The 25579-nt window shown below is 41.1% G+C and overlaps 1 protein-coding gene across 1 annotated transcript in view; it reads left to right on the top strand.

The window, feature by feature from the left end:
* The window catches only part of LOC311140296 (NACHT, LRR and PYD domains-containing protein 3-like), a 633219-nt gene extending 607887 nt beyond the window's left edge, over positions 1-25332 (top strand). The window contains exons 8-14 of the mRNA XM_084175285.1: positions 15129-15213; positions 15343-15571; positions 16081-17831; positions 20415-20584; positions 21591-21764; positions 23115-23161; positions 23597-25332. Coding sequence (XP_084031411.1) covers positions 15129-15213; positions 15343-15571; positions 16081-17831; positions 20415-20584; positions 21591-21764; positions 23115-23161; positions 23597-24120 — 2980 coding nt within the window. The 3' untranslated portion in view covers positions 24121-25332. The remainder of the gene's footprint in view (positions 1-15128; positions 15214-15342; positions 15572-16080; positions 17832-20414; positions 20585-21590; positions 21765-23114; positions 23162-23596) is intronic.
* The last annotated feature ends 247 nt before the right edge of the window (positions 25333-25579 follow it).

The raw sequence follows: 25579 nt of genomic DNA on the forward strand, positions 1-25579 counted from the left end.
CAACCACAGATGGATATATAATGAGGTACAGAATACATATCTAGTTGAACCAACCACAGATGGATCTATAATGAGGTACAGCATACATATCTAGTTGAACCAACCACAGATGGATCTATAATGAGGTACAGAATACATATCTAGCTGAACCAACCACAGATGGATCTATAATGAGGTACAGAATACATATCTAGCTGAACCAACCACAGATGGATCTATAATGAGGTACAGAATACATATCTAGCTGAACCAACCACAGATGGGTCTATATAGAGATACATAATACATATCTAGCTGAACCAACCACAGATGGATCTATAATGAGGTACAGAATACATATCTAGCTGAACCGACCACAGATGGATCTATAATGAGGTACAGAATACATACAGTGGGGGAAAAAAGTGTTTAGTCAGCCACCAATTGTGCAAGTTCTCCCACTTAAAAAGATGAGAGAGGCCTGTAATTTTCATTATAGGTACACGTCAACTATGACAGACAAATTGAGAAGAAAAAAAATCCAGAAAATCACATTGTAGGATTTTTAATGAATTTATTTGCAAATTATGGTGGAAAATAAGTATTTGGTCACCTACACCTACAAACAAGCAAGATTTCTGGCTCTCACAGACCTGTAACTTCTTCTTTAAGAGGCTCCTCTGTCCTCCACTCGTTACCTGTATTAATGGCACCTGTTTGAACTTGTTATCAGTATAAAAGACACCTGTCCACAACCTCAAACAGTCACACTCCAAACGCCACTATGGCCAAGACCAAAGAGCTGTCAAAGGACACCAGAAACTAAATTGTAGACCTGCACCAGGCTGGGAAGACTGAATCTGCAATAGGTAAGCAGCTTGGTTTGAAGAAATCAACTGTGGGAGCAATTATTAGGAAATGGAAGACATACAATACCACTGATAATCTCCCTCGATCTGGGGCTCCACGCAAGATCTCACCCCGTTGGGTCAAAATGATCACAAGAACGGTGAGCAAAAATCCCAGAACCACATGGGGGGACCTAGTGAATGACCTGCAGAGAGCTGGGACCAAAGTAACAAAGCCTACCATCAGTAACATACTACGCCGCCAGGGACTCAAATCCTGCAGTGCCAGACGTGTCCCCCTGCTTAAGCCAGTACATGTCCAAGCCCGTCTGAAGTTTGCTAGAGTGCATTTGGATGATCCAGAAGAGGATTGGGAGAATGTCATATGGTCAGATGAAACCAAAATATAACTTTTTGGTAAAAACTCAACTTGTCGTGTTTGGAGGACAAAGAATGCTGAGCTGCATCCAAAGAACACCATACCTACTGTGAAGCATGGGGGGAGGAAACATCATGCTTTGGGGCTGTTTTTCTGCAAAGGGACCAGGACGACTGATCCGTGTAAAGGAAAGAATGAATGGGGCCATGTATCGTGAGATTTTGAGTGAAAACCTCCTTCCATCAGCAAGGGCATTGAAGATGAAACGTGGCTGGGTCTTTCAGCATGACAATGATCCCAAACACACCGCCCGGGCAACGAAGGAGTGGCTTCGTAAGAAGCATTTCAAGGTCCTGGAGTGGCCTAGCCAATCTCCAGATCTCAACCCCATAGAAAATCTTTGGAGGGAGTTGAAAGTCTGTGTTGCCCAGCGACAGCCCCAAAACATCACTGCTCTAGAGGAGATCTGCATGGAGGAATGGGCAAAAATACCAGCAACAGTGTGTGAAAACCTTGTGAAGACTTAGAGAAAATGTTTGACCTGTGTCATTGCCAACAAAGGGTATATAACAAAGAATTGAGAAACTTTTGTTATTGACCAAATACTTATTTTCCACCATAATTTGCAAATAAATTCATAAAAAATCCTACAATGTGATTTTCTGGAAAAAAAAAATCTCAATTTGTCTGTCATAGTTGACGTGTACCTATGATGAAAATTACAGGCCTCTCTCATCTTTTTAAGTGGGAGAACATGCACAATTGGTGGCTGACTAAATACTTTTTTCCCCCACTGTATCTAGTTGAACCAACCACAGATGGATCTATAATGAGGTACAGAATACATATCTAGTTGAACCAACCATAGAACCAATGAAAGCTCTTGTTTGTCGATATCTTCACTAGTTGTTCCTGGCATCAAACCTGTAAACAATCAGGATCAATTGAACTTCAGATACCCACCTGGATACCCTTCTGCTGGAAACGTGGCAACAAGATACACACACAAACACTAAATAGGGGTACATTTAAATGTGGTAATGGCAAAACAAGGTCTGAAAAGTGGTTTCTAAAAACAAAATAAAAAGTAAGGAACAAGTTGTTTTTTATCACATTGAATATTAACTTTGTAGTAGAGTGGTTGCTTGTTAAAAATCATGCAGATCACAATTCATCCAAACAACTTGGCACAAGTCCTTTCCACAGTGCTGCTGCTTGAGGTTAGGGATAGGTTTAGGGATAGGGTTGGGTTAGGGTTAGGGTTAGGTTTGAGCCAGCATGTGGAAGGACATGAGTCTACGGTTTGAGGATATATCATTCATTCTCTGGCTGTAGTGACCTGATTTAAACCCCATTTCTAGTCCTGCAAACAGAGAGAGAGAGATAACAACATACATGGAAATGTTTTTTAACACGGTTTAATGCAATTTCCTTTTACTAAAATAGTTTAGTCATGTCAATTTGTAGTTCTCTCTGTATGGCAGATTCTTAGTAGGTTTCCATAGTCCATTAACCTAACAGCCTGGTAGGGAGGGAGGGAGAGAGGGAGGGAGAGAGAGAGAGAGAGAGAGAGAGAGAGAGAGAGAGAGAGAGAGAGAGAGAAGAGAGAGAGAGAGAGAGAGAGAGAGAGAGAGAGAGAGGGAGAGAGGGAGAGGGAGAGAGAGAGAGAAAGAGAGAGAGAGAGAGAGAGAGAGAGAGAGAGAGAGAGAGAGAGAGAGAGAGAGAGAGAGAGAGAGAGAGAGAGGGAGAGAGAGAGAGAGAGAGAGAGAGAGAGAGAGAGAGAGAGAGAGAGAGAGAGAGAGAGAGAGAGAGAGAGGACTGGATAACACCCAGTCTGCCTCCTCAAATGGCACCCTATATAGTGCACTACTACAGCCCTATTGGTCCTGGTCTAAAGTAGTGCACTATGTAGGGAATAGGGTGTCATTTGGGACGGTGCTTCAGACTTGAATCACTGGTCCTGGACACTGCAAGTTGTTCATACGGTATTGTTTTTAATGATTAACCTTGTCCTGCAGTGGCCTAAATCAGGGTCACACAGTGTTTCTTGGTATTCTTAAACAAATCTACTTTGAAACAAAAGTACACACCTCACACACATGATTATGGGCTTAATAAAAAGAAGACACCTGTACCATGTCAGATATAGAGTTGAAATGTATTACATTTTGAGTTTACATCCCAATATTACACTTTATATTCATCTCACTGACTTGACATGTTCTGGTTTTGAATTCAGGCTGCAATGTAAGGATCCTACCAGTGATTATTTATGTATGATGTTGGTAGAATGTATACATTGGGATAGTAGTAAGGATCCTACCAGGGATTATTTATGTATGATGTTGGTAGAATGTATACATTGGGATAGTAGTAAGGATCCTACCAGGGATTATTTATGTATGATGTTGGTAGAATGTATACATTGGGATAGTAGTAAGGATCCTACCAGGGATTATTTATGTATGATGTTGGTAGAATGTATACATTGGGATAGTAGTAAGGATCCTACCAGGGATTATTTATGTATGATGTTGGTAGAATGTATACATTGGGATAGTAGTAAGGATCCTACCAGGGATTATTTATGTATGATGTTGGTAGAATGTATACATTGGGATAGTAGTAAGGATCCTACCAGGGATTATTTATGTATGATGTTGGTATAATGTATACATTGGGATAGTAGTAAGGATCCTACCAGGGATTATTTATGTATGATGTTGGTAGAATGTATACATTGGGATAGTAGTAAGGATCCTACCAGGGATTATTTATGTATGATGTTGGTAGAATGTATACATTGGGATAGTAGTAAGGATCCTACCAGGGATTATTTATGTATGATGTTGGTAGAATGTATACATTGGGATCAATTTCAATCAATTTTATTTTATATAGCCCTTCGTACATCAGCTAATATCTCGAAGTGCTGTACAGAAACCCAGCCTAAAACCCCAAACAGCTAGTAATGCAGGTGTAGAAGCACGGTGGCTAGGAAAAACTCCCTAGAAAGGCCAAAACCTAGGAAGAAACCTAGAGAGGAACCAGGCTATGAGGGGTGGCCAGTCCTCTTCTGGCTGTGCCGGGTGGAGATTATAACAGAACCATGCTAAGATGTTCAAAAATGTTCATAAGTGACAAGCATGGTCAAATAATAATCAGGAATAAATCTCAGTTGGCTTTTCATAGCCGATCATTAAGAATTGAAAACAGCAGGTCTGGGACAGGTAGGGGTTCCATAACCGCAGGCAGAACAGTTGAAACTGGAATAGCAGCAAGGCCAGGCGGACTGGGGACAGCAAGGAGTCACCACGGCCGGTAGTCCCGACGTATGGTCCTAGGGCTCAGGTCTCTCAGTTGGCTTTTCATAGCCGATCATTAAGAGTTGAAAACAGCAGGTCTGGGACAGGTAGGGGTTTCGTAACCGCAGGCAGAACAGTTGAAACTGGAATAGCAGCAAGGCCAGGCGGACTGGGGACAGCAAGGTGTCAGCATGCCCGGTAGTCCTGACGTATGGTCCTAGGGCTCAGGTTCTCAGAGAGAAAGAGAGAACGAGAGAATTAGAGAGAGCATACTTAAATTCACACAGGACACTGGATAAGACAGGAGAAGTACTCCAGGTATAACCAACTAACCCCAGCCCCCCGACACATAAACTACTGCAGCATAAATACTGGAGGCTGAGACAGGAGCGGTCCGGAGACACTGTGGCCCCATCCGAAGAAACCCCCGGACAGGGCCAAACAGGAAGGATATAACCCCACCCACTCTGCCAAAGCACAGCCCCCGCACCACTAGAGGGATATCCTCAACCACCAACTTACAATAGTAGTAAGGATCCTACCAGGGATTATTTATGTATGATGTTGGTAGAATGTATACATTGGGATAGTAGTAAGGATCCTACCAGGGATTATTTATGTATGATGTTGGTAGAATGTATACATTGGGATAGTAGTAAGGATCCTATCAGGGATTATTTATGTATGATGTTGGTAGAATGTATACATTGGGATAGTAGTAAGGATCCTACCAGGGATTATTTATGTATGATGTTGGTAGAATGTATACATTGGGATAGTAGTAAGGATCCTACCAGGGATTATTTATGTATGATGTTGGTAGAATGTATACATTGGGATAGTAGTAAGGATCCTACCAGGGATTATTTATGTATGATGTTGGTAGAATGTATACATTGGGATAGTAGTAAGGATCCTACCAGGGATTATTTATGTATGATGTTGGTAGAATGTATACATTGGGATAGTAGTAAGGATCCTACCAGGGATTATTTATGTATGATGTTGGTATAATGTATACATTGGGATAGTAGTAAGGATCCTACCAGGGATTATTGATGTATGATGTTGGTAGAATGTATACATTGGGATAGTAGTAAGGATCCTACCAGGGATTATTTATGTATGATGTTGGTAGAATGTATACATTGGGATAGTAGTAAGGATCCTACCAGGGATTATTTATGTATGATGTTGGTAGAATGTATACATTGGGATAGTAGTAAGGATCCTACCAGGGATTATTTATGTATGATGTTGGTAGAATGTATACATTGGGATAGTAGTAAGGATCCTACCAGGGATTATTTATGTATGATGTTGGTAGAATGTATACATTGGGATAGTAGTAAGGATCCTACCAGGGATTATTGATGTATGATGTTGGTAGAATGTATACATTGGGATAGTAGTAAGGATCCTACCAGGGATTATTTATGTATGATGTTGGTAGATTGTATACATTGGGATAGTAGTAAGGATCCTACCAGGGATTATTTATGTATGATGTTGGTAGAATGTATACATTGGGATAGTAGTAAGGATCCTACCAGGGATTATTCATGTATGATGTTAGTAGAATGTATACATTGGGATAGTAGTAAGGATCCTACCAGGGATTATTTATGTATGATGTTGGTAGAATGTATACATTGGGATAGTAGTAAGGATCCTACCAGGGATTATTTATGTATGATGTTGGTAGAATGTATACATTGGGATAGTAGTAAGGATCCTACCAGGGATTATTGATGTATGATGTTGGTAGAATGTATACATTGGGATAGTAGTAAGGATCCTACCAGGGATTATTTATGTATGATGTTAGTAGAATGTATACATTGGGATAGTAGTAAGGATCCTACCAGGGATTATTTATGTATGATGATGGTAGAATGTATACATTGGGATTGTAGTAAGAGGCCGGTGGGTAAATGACTAAGATTCAAGCCTCCCGTCAGTTAGGGAGATTTGTTTCTTTATTGTGTGTTTAGTTGTACCTTTACCTTCCTGTAGTTGGTCATTTGGAAGGATTCTGTATGGAGGAATGGTCTAAGATCACTCCAACTCAGAAAACATTTTAGAAAAAGTCTCAGTGCCGTTATCATCGCAAGGGAGGTATTGAAAGGGAGTGCCAATTTTGACCTCATAATGATTCTACATATTATAGTATGCCATGGCCATTACTGGCCAAAGGTTAAACTACTGTTCTGTTAATGATATACTATGGGGTTGAGTCACTAGACTTTGACCAGATATTATTGCATCCAAAGATCAACTGTACCTAGAACATAGATACAGAGCCACTAGTCATCAGGAAGGTGCTCTCTCAGCAGAACGGAAAATATCTCAATGACTTGACATGTTCTTGTTTTGAATTCAGGCTACAAGGTAAGACTCTTCACAGGAATGATTGTAAAGTGTGTAGAGAAATTAAATGTATGGTGTAATTTCAGTGGTGGAAAAAGTACCCAATTTTCATACTTGAGTAAAAGTAAAGATACCTTAATAGAAAATGACTCAAGTAAAAGTGAAAATCACCATACTACTTGAGTAAAAGTCTAAAAAGCAAAGCAGATGGCCACATTTTCTAGTTTTTATTTTATTTACGTATAGCCAGGGGCAAGCTCCAACTCATCATTTAAAAACAAAGCATGTGTTTAGTGAGTCCCCCAGATCAGACGCAGTAGGGATGACCAGGGATGTTCTCTTGGTAAATGTGTGAATTATACCATTTTCTTGTCCTGCTAAGCATTCAAAATGTAACGAGTACTTTTGGGTGTCAGGGAAACTGTATGGAGTAAAAAGTATATTATTTTCTTTAGGAATGTAGTGAAGTAAAAGTAAAAGTAGTCAAAAATATGAATAGTAAAGTACAGATACCCCAAAAAACGACTTAAGTAGTACTTTAAAGTATTTTTACTTAAGTACTTTACACCACTGAGTAATTTTAGTATAGTGAATGGAAGTAAAACACTCAAATCTAACAGTCCATTTCACCGGGACAGCTACGTGACAGTTCAATCATACAAAATGGCGCTAACTGGGCGTAGGCAAGTCAAATTCAAAAACATGTTGTTCATATATTCGTATATTGTGGTTATTTTACAATTTGTATATTTTTTTATGTATCATAGTTCGGCATAATTCGTCTTTCAGAATATCGGGAAAATTGTTGTTTTCAAAATTACAATGAGCTCCTGCTTCCTGTGTAATTTGAGATGAAACCACTGAACATACTTTTCTTAACATTGATATTATGAACTTAATTCAGTAATAGCATAATAATAGCAGACCTGTTGAACAAAGCAATACACTAGAATGTTAGTAAATGTTTTATTTGTAAGAGATCATGAATAAAAGAGAACAATTGACATTTTAGAATGAGTTGTCAATGTTTTCACCACAACCAACATGCTGCATCTCTGTTTAGGGGTCAGTGGTCCAAAATGAGTCTCTCTGGAGAGAGAGAGGAGGGGGGCCCTGCCTCTAAAATGAGTCTCTCTGGGGAACATGACACCAAATCTAAGAGGTGAGATTACAATTTTGTTTAAGAATTAATGAAGAGTTTATGTCCAAAACGCTATATCCTCAATTTCTTCACATTTGTGTTTTTCCATCAGAAATGAAGGCTTATGGGTACCTCATGTGTGTGTAAAATATTACTGTTGTAAGATTTTCAATTCCTAGATTTTAGTGTATGACATTTTCTCCTAAAAGTCCACTGAGCAGCGCAGTCACCATTCAAATTGTCACGATCGTCGAATACATTGGACCAATGCGCAGCGTGATTTGCGAACATACTTCTTTTATTATTAATCACACGAAACAAAACGATACGTGACGTCCTTGGCAAATAACACTAACCAACAACGGAACAAGATCCCACAAACACTGTGGAAACAGGCTGCCTAAGTATGGTTCCCAATCAGAGACAACAAGCAACAGCTGATTCACGTTGCCTCTGATTGAGAACCACACTGGCCAACATAGAAACAAAATGAGCTAGAATAACAACCTAGAATACAAAACACATAGAAATAACACACCCTGGCTCAACATAACAGAGTCCCAGAGCCAGGGAGTGACACAAATGTGTACAGACTCGTTACAACTTAAGCTGTAAACACAAAGTGATTTTGTCCATCTGTGACCAAGAGAAAGGGGTCTTAGTTAAATTCTATGAAATTATTTAGTCTTTTTTTCTTTTTGAGGGCTCTAAATCCGGCTGACAATATCACAGCAAGATGAAACGAATATTGTTGCATTCTTTAGATTCTCCCATTTCCTTTGCCCCTCAGTGGAGGTGTCATAATACCCATAAAACCTAGTGGTCAAACAGGGAAATGGTTCCAATAGTTTTTCCACCATACATTGTTCCCAGAGGGAATTGTAGAAACACTTAAAATTAGGGCTGTGTTTTGTGTAGGGTGGGGCGCGGCGGTTCTTGTGGGCATATTTTGTCATCAAACTTTGGCATCAAAGTCTGGCATTCTCTGGATTTATGGTGCTTTCATGACAACTGGGAACTCAGAAAAAAACAAAGTCGAAACATGGATGTCAGTGATCTTCAGGTCGGAGCTCTAGAAAGAGGCCTGAGTTCCCGACATGGAATTTTGAATTTAATGATTTGTTCAAAACTTATTTTATCAGTCAGAGCTCGTTTTTTTCCCAAGTTCCCAGTTGTCTCGAACTCACTAAAGTCTGAGATTTCCCAGTTTCCAGTTTTTTTGAACGCAGAAGTCATGCTGGATTAACAGCATGCCCAATGTATTCAACCTTTTCTGGACCATGGTGTTGCATGTGAATGTTTATCCTTTTAAGCTTGGAAAAGAGAATCTAAAACCCAGACTTGGACCACACACCCACTCCACTGAATAGCAGGCTAGTGATTGCTTTGCAAAGCTTGCAGATAGCCACTGATTCCTTCCAAACCACTCATTGTTGAATTAGCTATTTCCAACTTGTTGTTTAATGTTTATGTCCAATGGCTGATTAGCACTGATACGTTCTATCTATAATTTCTCTTCATATGACAAGGATTGAAAAGGATTTGCCAGTAGATTGTCGACTTGATTCATGATGACTGCTTGTCTAGCTTGCTAGCTAAGATTTTGAAAGTATGACGTTGACACGATCAGTCCAATCAAATCTACGGTAGATATAACGTGATTTGACGTCATTTTATCTGTGGCCAATGACCTTGAGCCTTTTGGATGGGCACTTCTAATGTAACTCTATGGCAGCACCCAAGAGGCTTGAATGTTCGAGCTCTCCCTGTAGATTCTACGGTGACGTGGAGTCTCCATGAGTGACAGAACACTGAGCCAATCACGGTGCAACTAGAGAACATTACCAACCCCTACGCTCCGTATTTTCCGCTGGCTGCCCCACCACCACAGAAAGCACTGAGCTAGGCTGAAACACCTGCATTTTGGAGCTGCCTTACTCAAGAAAGCAAAAAAGAGACCATGTTTGTATGCGGCTTTATTAACTCAATAATTAATTTTTTGACATTGTTTGCAAACTGATGTGTGACACCTATTAATGTCAAAATAACATGCAAAACAGACAACAACAAAAAGCTAAACAGGTGGGGCTCTGCTCCAAAGCAATTACATGTGGCACAGGAACCACAGACTCGCTGCATGTTTCTATTATCAAGACACCTGCTGGTACCTCTTAACTGGTTAGGACAGCTCATGAGGTGTCCTAAATATCTGCCAACTAGGTGGGACACTTATGAATAAAGAGGCTTCATGCATAGCTTTAATTTATACCCAAAAGAGTAGGACTAAAATGTCTTTATTCTCAGCACTTATACGACACATTTTCTACTCTGAGACGCTTTTTGGATATGGGCCCAGATCTCAAAATATTGTAACGACCCAGTATTAAATGAGTCTGTCTGGGGAGAGAGAGGACCAATTTTCTACTCTGAGACGCTTTTTGGATAGGTGCCCAGATCTCAAAATATTGTTTTAAAAAACGAATAATTTTTGTTTGACATAATAAAAAAAGAATATTACTAATGTACCCAACTTTAAAGACTGGGTTTAGTTTATTGTGTGGCTCTGCTCATGTCCGCGTTCTGGAACTGTCCGCGTCCACGTACGGTTTGGCACCAAGCATATTGTCCAGTTACGCGCAGAGTGGTCTGAGGTGATCTTGGGGAATAACGACGGAGTTCGTTACAGTGTTGAGACACCGAAGTTTATTGTTCAATTTGCTTTTTATGCGTAATGGTCAGTGACAGTATGAGTGTAGACAGATCCTTTTCACTCGCTATCATTGTTTCATCTTGTGGTTCACCGGATTCGTCATCATCCTCGAGGGACAGACGAACGACCTGCTAGTTAGCCAAGCTAGTCGGTACAGCTAGCTAAGCTAGCTACTCTACCAGCAGCATCCTAGTTATCCTAGCTACCACTACATCATCACCGGCTGCCTGCATTTCTTGTGGACCGATGGAGCTCCCTGGTTGTTTCTTCCACCTGTTAAATACCGTGGAGGGCTTCTCCCTCTCTCGTTGATGGATGCTGGCCTACGCTCCCTCTGTCCGGTTCTCCTCTCTTCACTAGATGGACGGTAACTTTAGTGTTTAATCCCTCTGTGTCCAAGGACTGAACTTTTGAATATTATTTTCGGGGCGCATCAAGTTACATTTTTTACAACGTTTATTTCTGATAAAATTATTTCATTGCATCCGCCATGTAGCCCAGTTTCATAATATTACCTTCTGTCCCTGGTTATGAAGTAATTGCCAAAAAACAGACCTTATGTTAGGGCATTTTTCACCCTACCAGCTCCTATTAGTTCTATTGAGCTCCGTGACACCAACTCGCCTTCAGAACATTCTATTCCCAGCCCATTGTTCTGCGTCACAACGCCAGCTTCACTATTGTTATCAATGAGACCTGCCTGCGTTAACCCTGTAGGTTTACCTCAGGTAACTTATTATTAACAAGGTTATGGCTACTTGGTGAGCGTTAACCCTGTAGGTTTACCTCAGGTAACTTATTTTTAACAAGGTTACGGCTACTTGGTGAGCGCGCGCTCACTGTTCACCTGAGTACATGTTATGGCCACCTATAGTGAGGTGAGACAGTTTAAGAGGCAATGGCTGGCGGATAGCCATCAAACATTAAAAATGTTCTGGTCATGGTTAACCATATATATATATTTTTTTAAAGTGTACAATCTAAACAAAACGCATGTCCCTGTCCTCTTTTTCAAGATGTGGCCGATTTAAACAGCCAGAAGACATTTTTTAATTAAGAAATAACCACTTTTTGGACGACTTGTTGTTTCTAAATGGCTGCTGGGTAATTTGATATGCATCGAAATCTTCGTTCGTAGGCATCAAATTGAGCGAATGCTGCGCAGATTCACTGATTTGTAAACCAAATGGGTATAATGGGGTGATTGTTGTCTAATCGGGTGGTCTAGCTAATGGATTTGTAGATCAGACGCAGATAGTTAACAGGCATACACAAATAGGACAGAAAAAAATATGACAATAAAAATAATAAACACATTGTCTGGCCGATGCCAAAAAAGCGACCTCGAACAAGAGGTAAAACAAAAATAAAATCCCAACTATATGTTCACCTCTCACTATCCTAGAACTTCTACTTCTAGGTAGGAGAAGTATGAGAGGAGGAGAGGAGTCTCCCGCGGTTAAAGTGTTCAATTAGCATCTAATAAACCTAAACAGAATAAGTTGCAACTTAAACATATTGCGCACTTAAACTTCATCCCTGAGATAAGCAAGATGTATCATCACAATATTCTATTGCTAAGCAATACTGGTCTAAACATAAACCATCAGTAACCGACATAGACAGCAGTACAGTTACATATTGACATAGACAGCAGGACAGTTACATATTGACATAGACAGCAGGACAGTTACATATTGACATAGACAGCAGGACAGTTACATATTGTGGGTTAGGAGATGGGAACAAGGATTTTGATAAATTGAACGTACCCCCCAATAAAAATAAAAAAATAAGTAAAAAAATAAATAATAATAATATATATATATATTTTTTTTTAATATAGATTTATATATACATATGTGCACACATACACATATATACATGTGCATACCTACATACATACACACACATACACACATGCGCATATACATACACACATACACGTGCGTATATATACACACATACATACACATGTGACAGATATATAAGTCTCCCGAGTGGGGCAGTGGTCTAAGGCATTGCATCACAGTGCTAGCTGTGCCACTAGAGATCCTGGTTCGAATCCTGTCGTAGCTGGCCGTGACCGGGAGACCCATGGGGCGGCGCACAATTGGCTCAGCGTCGTCCAGGGTATGGGAGGGAATGGCCGGCAGGGATGTAGCTCAGTTGGTAGAGCATGGCGTTTGCAATGCCAGGGTTGTGGGTTCGATTCCCACGGGGGGCCAGTATGAAAAAAAAATAAAAAATTATGTATGCACTAACTGTAAGTCGCTCTGGATAAGAGCGTCTGCTAAATGACTAAAATGTAAATGTAATGTGCACACACACACATACAGTGGGGAGAACAAGTATTTGATACACTGCCGATTTTGCAGGTTTTCCTACTTACAAAGCATGTAGAGGTCTGTAATTTTTATCATAGGTACACTTCAACTGTGAGAGACGGAATCTAAAATGCAAATGAATTACTTAAAAATCATACAATGTGATTTTCTGGATTTTTGCAATGCTTTGTAATTAGGAAAACCTATTCAATCGGCAGTGTATCAAATTCTTGTTCTCCACACTGTATATACACATACACACACACATTCACACATGCGCATATACATATACACATGCGTATATATATACACGCATACACACATACATACACACACATACATACATACATACATACACACCTACATACACATGTATACATATACAAAAAAATATACATATAAAATAAATATTTTTTAATATATACAGATACATATACACACACACACACACACATATATACATCCATACACACACATCTACATACACAAACATTTATACCCCAGAATAATAATCTACACTAATTTAAAATATACACATACATAATACTAAAATGCGAGAGAAAGAGAAAATAATAATTATTATTATATGTATGCACACCTACACAGAAAAATAAATAATGAAACAAAACAAAAATGGGGGAAGAAGAAGAGCTCTTCAGTAGGTGTACCAAAACTTTCAAAGACCATTTTCTCAAAGAGAGGTTACAAGTTCATCATCTTTCAAAGCAGAATTACTTTCCCATTGTTCCTCAACTGTAGTGTATGATATACCTTTTTCTAGCTGAGTCTCTACTTTTATCCAATGTAAAAAACACAATTTCAAATTTTGCTACATTTGACTGTGTAAAACCTAGCAGTACTACTTATTTCTCTGAGAGTGAGGCACTTATTTCTCTGAGAGTGAGGCAGATATATTATTACTGTGTAAAACCTAGCAGTACTACTTATTGCTCTGAGAGTGAGACAGATATATATTATAACTGTGTAAAACCTAGCAGTACTACTTATTGCTCTGAGAGTGAGACAGATATATATTATTACTGTGTAAAACCTAGCAGTACTACTTATTTCTCTGAGAGTGAGGCAGATATATATTTACTGTGTAAAACCTAGCAGTACTACTTATTTCTCTGAGAGTGAGGCAGATATATTATTACTGTGTAAAACCTAGCAGTACTACTTATTTCTCTGAGAGTGAGGCAGATATATATTATTACTGTGTAAAACCTAGCAGTACTACTTATTTCTCTGAGAGTGAGGCAGATATATTATTACTGTGTAAAACCTAGCAGTACTACTTATTTCTCTGAGAGTGAGGCAGGTTTATATTATTACTGTGTAAAACCTAGCAGTACTACTTATTTCTCTGAGAGTGAGGCAGATATATAGCATTTTGCAAAAAAACATGATTATTTGTCTCTCTGAAATGAAACCATCAAGTGATAGATTTTAAACAAATAGATGTCTGTCATTGAACAACCCCATGCCATGATTAGATAGTGAAAAAACACACCAATCTCTTTCATAATTTCTTTAAGCAATAAAAGCTAATTTACGAACATTTCTGAAAATGGATATATAGCGTTTTGGAATGAAACTCTTCTTATGTTTCCCCATCTGAGCTCAGAGTAGATGAGAGATGTAATGTTTGTCTCTGTTGTGTTGAAGTCCAATCAAGCAGGAGAGACCAGCCTCCCCTGTACCCAGCTGTGTGTCCATGAAGAGTAACTGGTCTATGGGTAAACCTATATCCTTCAGAGAGGGAGACTTTTCTACTGAACAAAGGTAAGAAGAACTCATGGGTCATGGTCAGTGGGTTAAACAACACTGTCTCTAGTAATTTCTCCTCTCCCATTTTACCATTTATTTTTGTTGTTTTCATAATCCATAGGCTAAACTTTTTTCCATTTTCATAGTACTGAAACAATATTAAACTAACACAACATTCCCTCCCTGTGAGTGTGTGTGTGTGTGTGTGTGTGTGTGTGTGTGTGTTTGTGTGTGTGTGTGTGTGTGAGTGTGTGTGTACTCCCTGGATGAGGAGATGTAATCTCATGTTTTGTCCACAGAAACCAACAGGAGAGATCAGAGTCAGAGATGCTCAGTGGTCAGTCTTCCAAGAGTCATCAAACAGACCTGGCCTCCATATTCAGTGTATGTGGTCCTGTTATGCACATTTGTTTTTGTTTACCTCAAGTAAAGTTGATCTGTCAATCATTCATTAATGTGTTAATGAGAAAGCATTTAGTCTCTTGCTAAACTTATTTACTTGATTTATTTCAGTTGCTTGAAGAGAATATTATGACATTTGTAAAGAACGAGCTGAAGATGTTCAAGAGGATTCTTAGTCCAGAACTCCCAGAAGGCTTTGAGAGTCAGAAGCAGGATAAGGAAGTGGTGGATGCTGAAGATGAGAAGCAGGAGAGCAGTGCCAGAGAGGGGGCTCTGAAGATCACACTGCACGTCCTGAGGAAAATGAACCAGAAGGAGCTTGCTGACACACTGGAGAAAAGTAAGAGCTGTCTGCCTCATGTTGAATGCTGTTTTAGAACATTTAAAAGCTGTAGCTAAAGTACAGCTAAAGTAGCTGTGTAACTCAATGATATTGTAGCAGCCTTAACACAACACCTAGTGGCCTCATCAAGTAGCAGCAGGGATGTGTTGTGGTGATTAAATGAGAGAGAGAGAGAGAGATAGAGAGAGAGAGAGAGAGAGAGAGAGAGAGAGAGAGAGAGAGAGAGAGAGAGAGAGAGAGAGAGAGAGAGAGAGAGAGAGAGAGAGAGAGAGAGAGAGAGAGAGAGAGAGAGAGAGAGAGAGAGAGAGATAGAGAGAGAGAGAGAGAGAGGGAGAGAGAGAGAGAGAGAGAATACCAATAATAATATAATGAAAACATTTACAGATTTATACAGACAGTTAAGAGAATAAATTATTATAATTTAAACTTTATAACACAGTCTTACAATACTGTAGGCATTAAAACAGATGTAATATGAATATCCTCTGTGTTATTTCTTCATTCAGATGAGCTTGCTGTGATTTGCCAACGTGAACTCAAATCTAATCTAAAGAAGAAGTTTCAATGTGTATTTGAGGGGATTGCTAAACAAGGAAACCCAACACTTCTCAATAAGATCTACACAGAGCTCTACATCACAGAGGGTGGAACAGGAGAGGTCAATAATGAACATGAGCTGAGACAGATTGAGACAACAACCAGGAAACAAGCAAGACCAGAGACTGCAATCAAATGTAACGACATCTTCAAACCCTTAACTGGACAAGACAAACTTATCAGAACTGTGCTGACAAAGGGAGTCGCTGGCATTGGAAAAACAGTCTCTGTGCAGAAGTTCATTCTGGACTGGGCTGAAGGAAAAGCAAATCAGGATGTCCAATTTGTATTTTCATTCCCTTTCCGGGAGCTGAATTTGATGAAAAAGGAAAAACACACTTTGATTGAACTTCTCAATCACTTCTCAATGGAAACCAAAGAATCAAGAATCTCCAACTATGACAAGTACAACGTTCTGTTCATCTTTGATGGTCTGGATGAGTGCCGACTGCCCCTAGACTTCCAGAAGAACAAGATCTGTTGTGACGTCACAGAGTCAACCTCAGTGGATGTTCTGCTGACAAATCTCATCAAGGGAAATCTGCTTCCCTCTGCTCTCCTCTGGATAACTACACGACCTGCAGCAGCCAATAAGATCCCTTCAGTGTGTGTTGACCAGGTGACAGAGGTACGAGGGTTCAATGACCCAGAGAAGGAGGAGTACTTCAGGAAGAGATTCAGTGATCAGGACCTGGCCAACAGAATCATCTCACACATAAAGACATCAAGGAGCCTCCACATCATGTGCCACATTCCAGTCTTCTGTTGGATTTCTGCAATCGTCCTTGAACACATGCTGAAACATAAGAGAGAAGAGATGCCCAAGACTCTGACTGAGATGTTCATACTCCTTGTGGTGTTTCATACCAAACAGAAGAATGAAAAGTATCTTGGGAAAGAAGAGACAGTTCCACACTGGAATAAAGAGAGCATTCTGTCACTGGGAAAACTGGCTTTTCAACAGCTTGTTGAGGGCAATCTGATTTTCTATGAAGAAGACCTGAAAGAGGCTGGCATTGATGTCAATGAAGCCTCAGTGTACTCAGGATTGTGCACACAGCTCTTTAAAGAGGAATGTGTGCTGTACCAGGACAAGGTGTACTGCTTCGTGCATCTGAGCATTCAGGAGTTTCTGGCTGCTGTATATGTGTTCCTCTCATTCATCAACAACAATGAGAATCTAATGGCCGAACCGCAAGTTACTGAAGTTACTGTCTACAAGAGTGCTGTGGATAAAGCCTTACAAAGTGAGACAGGAAACCTGGACCTTTTCCTCCGCTTCCTTCTGGGCCTCTCACTGGAGTCCAATCAGAAGCACTTACGAGGTCTACTGACAAAGACAAGAAGCAGCTCACAGAGCCATGAAGAAACAGTCAAGTACATCAAGGAGAAGATCAGGGAGAATCCCTCTCCAGAGAGGTGCATCAATCTGTTCCACTGTCTGAATGAACTGAATGACCATTCTCTAGTGAAGGAGATCCAAAGCTACCTGAGATCAGGAAGTCTCTCAGAAGAAGAACTGTCACCTGCACAGTGGTCAGCTCTGGTCTTTGTGTTGCTGACTTCAGAAAAGGAGCTGGATGTGTTTGACCTGAAGAAATACTCCAGATCAGAGGAAGGTCTTCTGAGGCTGCTGCCAGTGGTCAAAGCCTCCAGAGCTGCTCTGTGAGTACATCAAATGACATTTAAGTACTAATCATCAGGAAGAAATATTCAGTTTAGAGAAATATATGTATTATTGAGAAACATATTGAATCAATACATTGATGTTCACATTAGTATAACAATATGAGCATACAATTCTAGGAGACGGAAGATGAATCTATATGTAGTTTAAGAGAATAAACCAAATGCATCTGCCATTGTCCTTCTACACTACTGGTGTTAAATTAACAGTGTGTTTGTGAAATCATGATAATCTCTTTTCAGGCTGTCAGGCTGTGGAGTCACTGAGGAAGGCTGTGCTTCTCTGGTCTCAGCTCTGAAGTCAAACCCCTCACACCTGAGAGAGCTGGACCTGAGCTTCAATCACCTAGGAGACTCAGGAGTCAGACTGCTCTCTGATGGACTGGAGGATCCACACTGCAGACTGGAGACTCTGAGGTCAGTATTCCTGTATCACTCAATGACCACACACACTGGACACACTCTGGACACACACACACACACACACACACACATTGGACACACACACACACACAAACACACTGGACACACACACACACACACACACACACACACACACACTGGACACACCCCCACTGGACACACACACTGGACACACACACACACACACACACAAAAACACAATGGACTCACACACACTGGACACACACACACACACACACACACACACACACACACATACTGGACACACACACACACACTGGACACCCCCCCACTGGACACACACACTGGACACACACACACGCACACACAATGATTAATTTAGAAACATGTTATCTATTGTTAATAATGATACATTCATTCATTTATGTACAGTACCAGTCAAAAGTTTGGACACACCTACTCAGGGCTTTTCTTTATTTTTACAATTTTTTCCATTGTAGAATAATAGTGAAGACATCAACACTATGAAATAACACATATGGAATCATGTAGTAACCAAAAAAGTGTTAAACAAATAAAATATATTTGTTATTTGAAATTCTTCAAATAGCCACCCTGTGCCTTGATGACAGCTTTGCACACTCTTGGCATTCTCTCAACCAGCTTCACCTGGAATGCTTTTCCAACAGTCTTCTCTCAACCAGCTTCACCTGGAATGTTTTTCCAACAGTCTTGAAGGAGTTCCCACATATGCTGAGCACTTGTTGGCTGCCTGTCCTTCCCTCTGCCGTCCGACTCATCCCAAACCATCTCAATTGGGTTGAGGTCGGGTGATTGTGGATGCCAGGTAATCTGATGCAGCACTCAATCACTCTCCTTCTTGGTCAAGTAGCCCTTACACAGCCTGGAAGTGTGTTGGGTCATTGTCCTGTTGAAAAACAAATGATAGTCCCACTAAGCCCAATCCATATGGGATGGCGTATCACTGCAGAATGCTGTGGTAGCCATGCTGGATAAGTGTGCCTTGAATTCTAAATAAATCACAGACGGTGTCACCAGCAAAGCACCCACACACCATAACACCTCCTCCACCATGCTTTACGGTGGGAACTACACATGCCGAGATCATCCGTTCACCCACACCGCTTCTCACAAAGACACGGCGGTTGGAACCAAAAATCTCCCATTTGGACTCCAGACCAAAGGACAAATGTCCACAGGTCTAATGTCCATTGCTTGTGTTTCTTGGCCCAAGAAAGTCTCTTCTTCTTATTGGGGTCCTTTAGTAGTCATTTCTTTGCAGCAATTCGACCATGATGGCCTGATTCACACAGTCTCCTCTGAACAGTTGATGTTGAGATGTGTCTGTGACTTGAACTCTGTGAAGCATTTATTTGGGCTGCAATTTCTGAGGCTGGTAACTCTAATGAACATATCCTCTGCAGCAGAGGTAACTCTGGGTCTTCCATTCCTGTGGCGGTCCTCATGAGAGCCAGTTTCATCATAGCGCTTGATATTTTTTGCGACTGCACTTGAAGATTCTTTCAAAGTTCTTGAAATGTTCCGTATTGACTGACCATCATGTCTTAAAGTAAAGATGGACTGTCGTTTCTCTTTGCTTATTTGAGCTGTTCTTGCCATAATATGGACTTGGTCTTTTACCAAATAGGGCTATCTTCTGTATACCCCCCTACCTTGTCACAACACAACTGATTGGTTCAAACGCATTAAGAAGGAAAAAAAAATAAATAATTAACTTTTAAGAAGACCCACCTGTTAATTGAAAGGCATTCCAGGTGACTACCTCATGAAGCTGGTTGAGAGAATGACAAGAGTGTGCAAAGCTGTCATCAAGGCAAAGGGTGGCTGTTTGAAGAATCTCAAATATAAAATATATTTTGATTTGTTTAACACTTTTCTGGTTACTACATGATTCCATATGTGTTATTTCATAGTTTTGATGTCTTCACTATTATTCTACAATGTAAAAATAAAGAAAACCCCTTGAATGAGTTGGTGTGTTTAAACTTTTGACTGGTAATGTATATATAAATATATGAATAGATATGGCAGGTTTCAGGACTCTGATTTATCTGAAAATGTTGAAAATATATATTTTCACCACCAAAGAATAACAGTGTGATTTTAATATGATTTGACTCTTTGCAGGCTGTCAGGCTGTCTAGTCACAGAGGAAGGCTGTGCTTCTCTGGTCTCAGCTCTGAAGTCAAACCCCTCACACCTGAGAGAGCTGGATCTGAGTAACAATGACCTGAAGGATTCAGGAGTGAAGCTGCTCTCTGATGGACTGGCGAATCCCCACTGTAAACTGGAGACTCTGAGGTCAGTATTCCTGTAGTTGGTCAACAAGTGATAACTGTTCACCAGATCCACATGTGTTTACCAGGCACACATAGTCCACACCATATGTGTTTGGACAGTGAAGCTTACAGTTTTACATTTGGTGCTATGCTCCAGCATTTTGGATTTGAGATAGAATGTTTCATATTAGGTGACAGTACAGAATGTCACAGTTTATTTGATGTTAATGGTGAGAGGTTAGCATGTTTTGTTGTAGCCTCTGTAACTTTCTCACTCATTATTATTCATGATTCATTCATTATTTTTCTTAATCATGGCATCAACAGGATTACTTTAGTAGTGTTTAGAAACATGTTATCTACTCACTTAGACAGAAAATTACTCCAGTCATCATCCACCATTCAGTTACTATCGGACAAACATAACCCAAAACACAACCAAAACAAACTGCAAATGCAACCAACGAGTTTGGGACCAAATACTAAACCTTTGACTACTTTAATACACTATAAGTTAATTGGTCAGAATACTTATGACTTCTTCAAATAGGGGGACTAGATACATAAAGTGCTTTTATTTTTCTAAATGGTGAAACATATATGTATTAAAATACCCTCAAATAAAAGGTGACATTATATACTGTCACCTCATATGAAACATTTGATCTCAAATCCAAAATGCTGGAGTATAGAGCCACATTTAAAATGTTAGCTTCACTGTCAAACTAGATATGGTGTGGACTGTATACTCAATACAATCTAAATCTGATACCTCACTGTCGGTCTTTTGACTGATACTGCTTTTTAAACTGCTCTGGTCAGTCTACTCAAATATTTGTACTATACATTTTTCTATCTACACGCAATATTATGATAATTTCTAGTAATGATACATTCATTCATTTATGAATAGATATGGCAGGTTTCAGGACACTGATGTATTTGAATATGTTGAAAGAAATATACTGCCACTATTTTCACCACCAAAGAATAGCAGTGTGGTTTTAATATGATTTGACTCTTTGCAGGCTGTCAGGCTGTCTAGTCACAGAAGAAGGCTGTGCTTCTCTGGTCTCAGCTCTGAAGTCAAACCCCTCACACCTGAGAGAGCTGGACCTGAGCTACAATCACCCAGGAGACTCAGGAGTCAGACTGCTCTCTGCTGGACTGGAGGATCCACACTGCAGACTGGAGAAACTCAAGTATGTAGAGGGTTTATGTCAATGTTCACATCAGACATGAGTTATCAGGCTAGTTAAGACAAACATTCTGACCACCACTTGGACAAAGTTATATAAAGACTGTGTGTGTGTGTGTGTGTGTCAAGTGTGTTTGTGGGTCCAGTGTGTGTGTGTGTGTCCTGTGTGTGTGGGTCCAGTGTGTGTGTGTGTGTGTGTGTGTGTGTGTGTGTCCAGTGTGTGTGTGTTTGTCCAGTGTGTGCGTGTGTCCTGTGTGTGTGGGTCCAGTGTGTGTGTGTGTGTGTGTGTGTGTGTGATCAGTGTGAGTCCAGTGTGTGTGTGTCCAGTGTGTTTGTATCCAGTGTGTGAGTGTGTGTGTGTGTGTCCTGTGTGTGTGTATGTGTGTCCAGTGTGTGTCACACACACACACACTGGACACACACACACACACACACACACAAACACACACACACTGGACACCCTGGACACACACACACACACACTGAACACACACACACACATACACACACACTCACTCACTCACACTGGACACAGACACACACACACACACACACTGGACACACACTGGACACACACACAAACTGGACAAACACTCACACACTGGACACACACCCACACACACAGTGGAAACATACACACTGGACACACACACTGGACACACACACACACTGGACAAACACTGGACACACACTGGACACACACACACTGGACACACACACTGGACACACACACACACTGGACAAACACTGGACACACACTGGACACACACACACACACACACACACACTGGACAAACACTCACACACTGGACACACACCCACACACACAGTGGACACACACACTGGACACACACACAGATTGGACACACACACACACTCACACTTGACACACACACACTCACACTGAACACACACACACAAACTGGACACACACACACACTGGACACACACACACACAGGACACACACACACACTAGACACACACACACATACACAATGGACACACGCAACTGGACACACACACACACACACTGGACACACACACACACACACACTGGACACACGCACACTGGACACACACACACACACACACAGACACACACACACACACACACACTGGACACACACACACACACTGGACACACACACACACACACATACAAACATTCTTACCACCGCTTGTACAAAGTTATATGCTGACAGTGTGTGTGTGTGTGTGTGTGTGTGTGTGTGTGTGTGTGTGTGTGTGTGTGTGTGTGTGTGTGTGTGTGTGTGTGTGTGTGTGTGTGTGTGTGTGTGTGTGAGTTCAGGTGTATCCCTCAATGACTGTCTGTTCTTCTGCTTACCGCTACAGTGTGGAACATGGTGTAGAGAACACAATGAAACCTGGACTTAGAAAATGTGAGTGTTGACTGCTGTGAAGAATATGACTAAGAATACGTCTTAATTCAAGTGAAGTCAAAGTCAAAGACCACCATCATTACTTACTTGGTCATATTAAATATCAGCTGTAGTTCTACAGAAGCAAAAATCAGGGACACCAAAGTTTACAAAGAGTTGCTTTGACAATGTGTGTGTCTGTGTGTGGCGTGTTCGTGTGACTTTAGAAATGTTTGTGTATGTTCAGGATGCGTGTGTGTGTGTAATTAATGAGAATAAGTATGTTTTATATTACCATACAGTATAACATATGATCATTGAAAAAATCTCAAGTTACCTTAACTTCTACTTTTGATACCTAGAAACATCTACATTACATGAATTAGTGAAAAGTGAGTTAACATTCTAATGTGAATGATGATGATTTCTAATATTGTGTCTGGTTTCATCCATCAGATGTCTGTGATCTCATACTGGACCCAAACACAGTAAACATACTCCTCTCTCTGTCTGAGGAGAACAGAAAGGTGACACATATGGGATGGGAGCAGCTGTATCCTGATCACCCAGAGAGATTTGAGGGCTGTGAACAGGTGCTGTGTAGAGAGGGTCTGACTGGGCGCTGTTACTGGGAGGTAGAGTGGAGTGGGAGTGGGGCTGTTATAGGAGTGACATATAAAGGAATCAGCAGGAGAGGAGGGGGTAATGACTGTTGGCTTGGATGGAATGACAAGTCCTGGTGTCTGACCTGCTCTGGCAACAGTTACTCTGCCAGGCACAATAATAAGTCCACTACCATAGACGTCCCCTCCTCCAGCTCCCACAGAGTAGGAGTGTATCTGGACTGGCCAGCTGGCACTCTGTCCTTCTACAGAGTCTCCTCTGACACACTGACCCACCTGAACACATTCCACTCCACATTCACTGAGTCCCTCTATCCAGGGTTTAGGGTTTATGTTGACTCCTCAGTGTCCCTGTAAATAATAACCATGGTAACACTGGACACACACACACACACTGGGAACACACACACACACTGACACACTGGACACACACACTGGACACACACACACACTGGACAAACACACACACTGGACACACACACACACACACACTGGACACACACACACACATACTGAACACACACACACACTGGACACACACACTGACACACACTGGACACACAAACACACTTGATACACACACACTGTACACACACACACACACACACACACTGAACAAACACACTGAACACACTCACACCGGACAAACACACACTGGGCACACACACACACACACACACAAAGGACACACATACATTGATCACACACACTGGACAAACACACCCACACACTGGACACTGTACACACACACACACACACACTAGACACACACACACACACACACACACACACACTGGACACACACACACACACTGGAGACATACACACACTGGACACACACACACACACTGAACAAACACACTGAACACACACACACCGGACAAACACACACTGGACACACACACACACACACACACACACAGGACACACATACATTGATCACACACACACTGGACACACACTGGACAAACACACCCACACACTGGACACTGGACACACACACACTCTGGACACACACACACACTGGACACACACACACACACTGAACACACACACTGGACACACACAAACTGGACACACACACACACACACAGAGGACACACACACACACTGGACACACACACTGGACACACACACACACACACACTGGACAAACACACAAACACGCACACACCCACAGGACACACACACACACACTGGACACACACACACACACTGGACACACACACACACATACTGAACACGCACACACACTGGACACACACACTGACACACACTGGACACACAAACACACTTGATACACACACACTGTACACACACACACACACACGCAGACTGAACAAACACACTGAACACACACACACCGGACAAACACACACTGGACACACACACACACACACACACACACACAGGACACACATACATTGATCACACACTGGACACACACACACACACACTGGACACATACACACACTGGACACACACACACACACTGAACAAACACACTGAACACACACACACCGGCAAACACACACTGGTCACATACACACACACACATACATTGATCACACACACACTGGACACACACTGGACAAACACACCCACACACTGGACACTGGACACACACACACTCTGGACACACACACACACTGGACACACACACACACACTGAACACACACACACTGGACACACACACACTGGACACACACACACACACACAGAGGACACACACACACTGGACACACACACTGGACACACACACACACACACACTGGACAAACACACACACACACACAAACACACCCACAGGACACA

Source organism: Coregonus lavaretus, assembly GCF_964263955.1.
Source record: "Coregonus lavaretus genome assembly, chromosome: 2".
In the NCBI taxonomy this organism is placed as follows: domain Eukaryota; kingdom Metazoa; phylum Chordata; class Actinopteri; order Salmoniformes; family Salmonidae; genus Coregonus; species Coregonus lavaretus.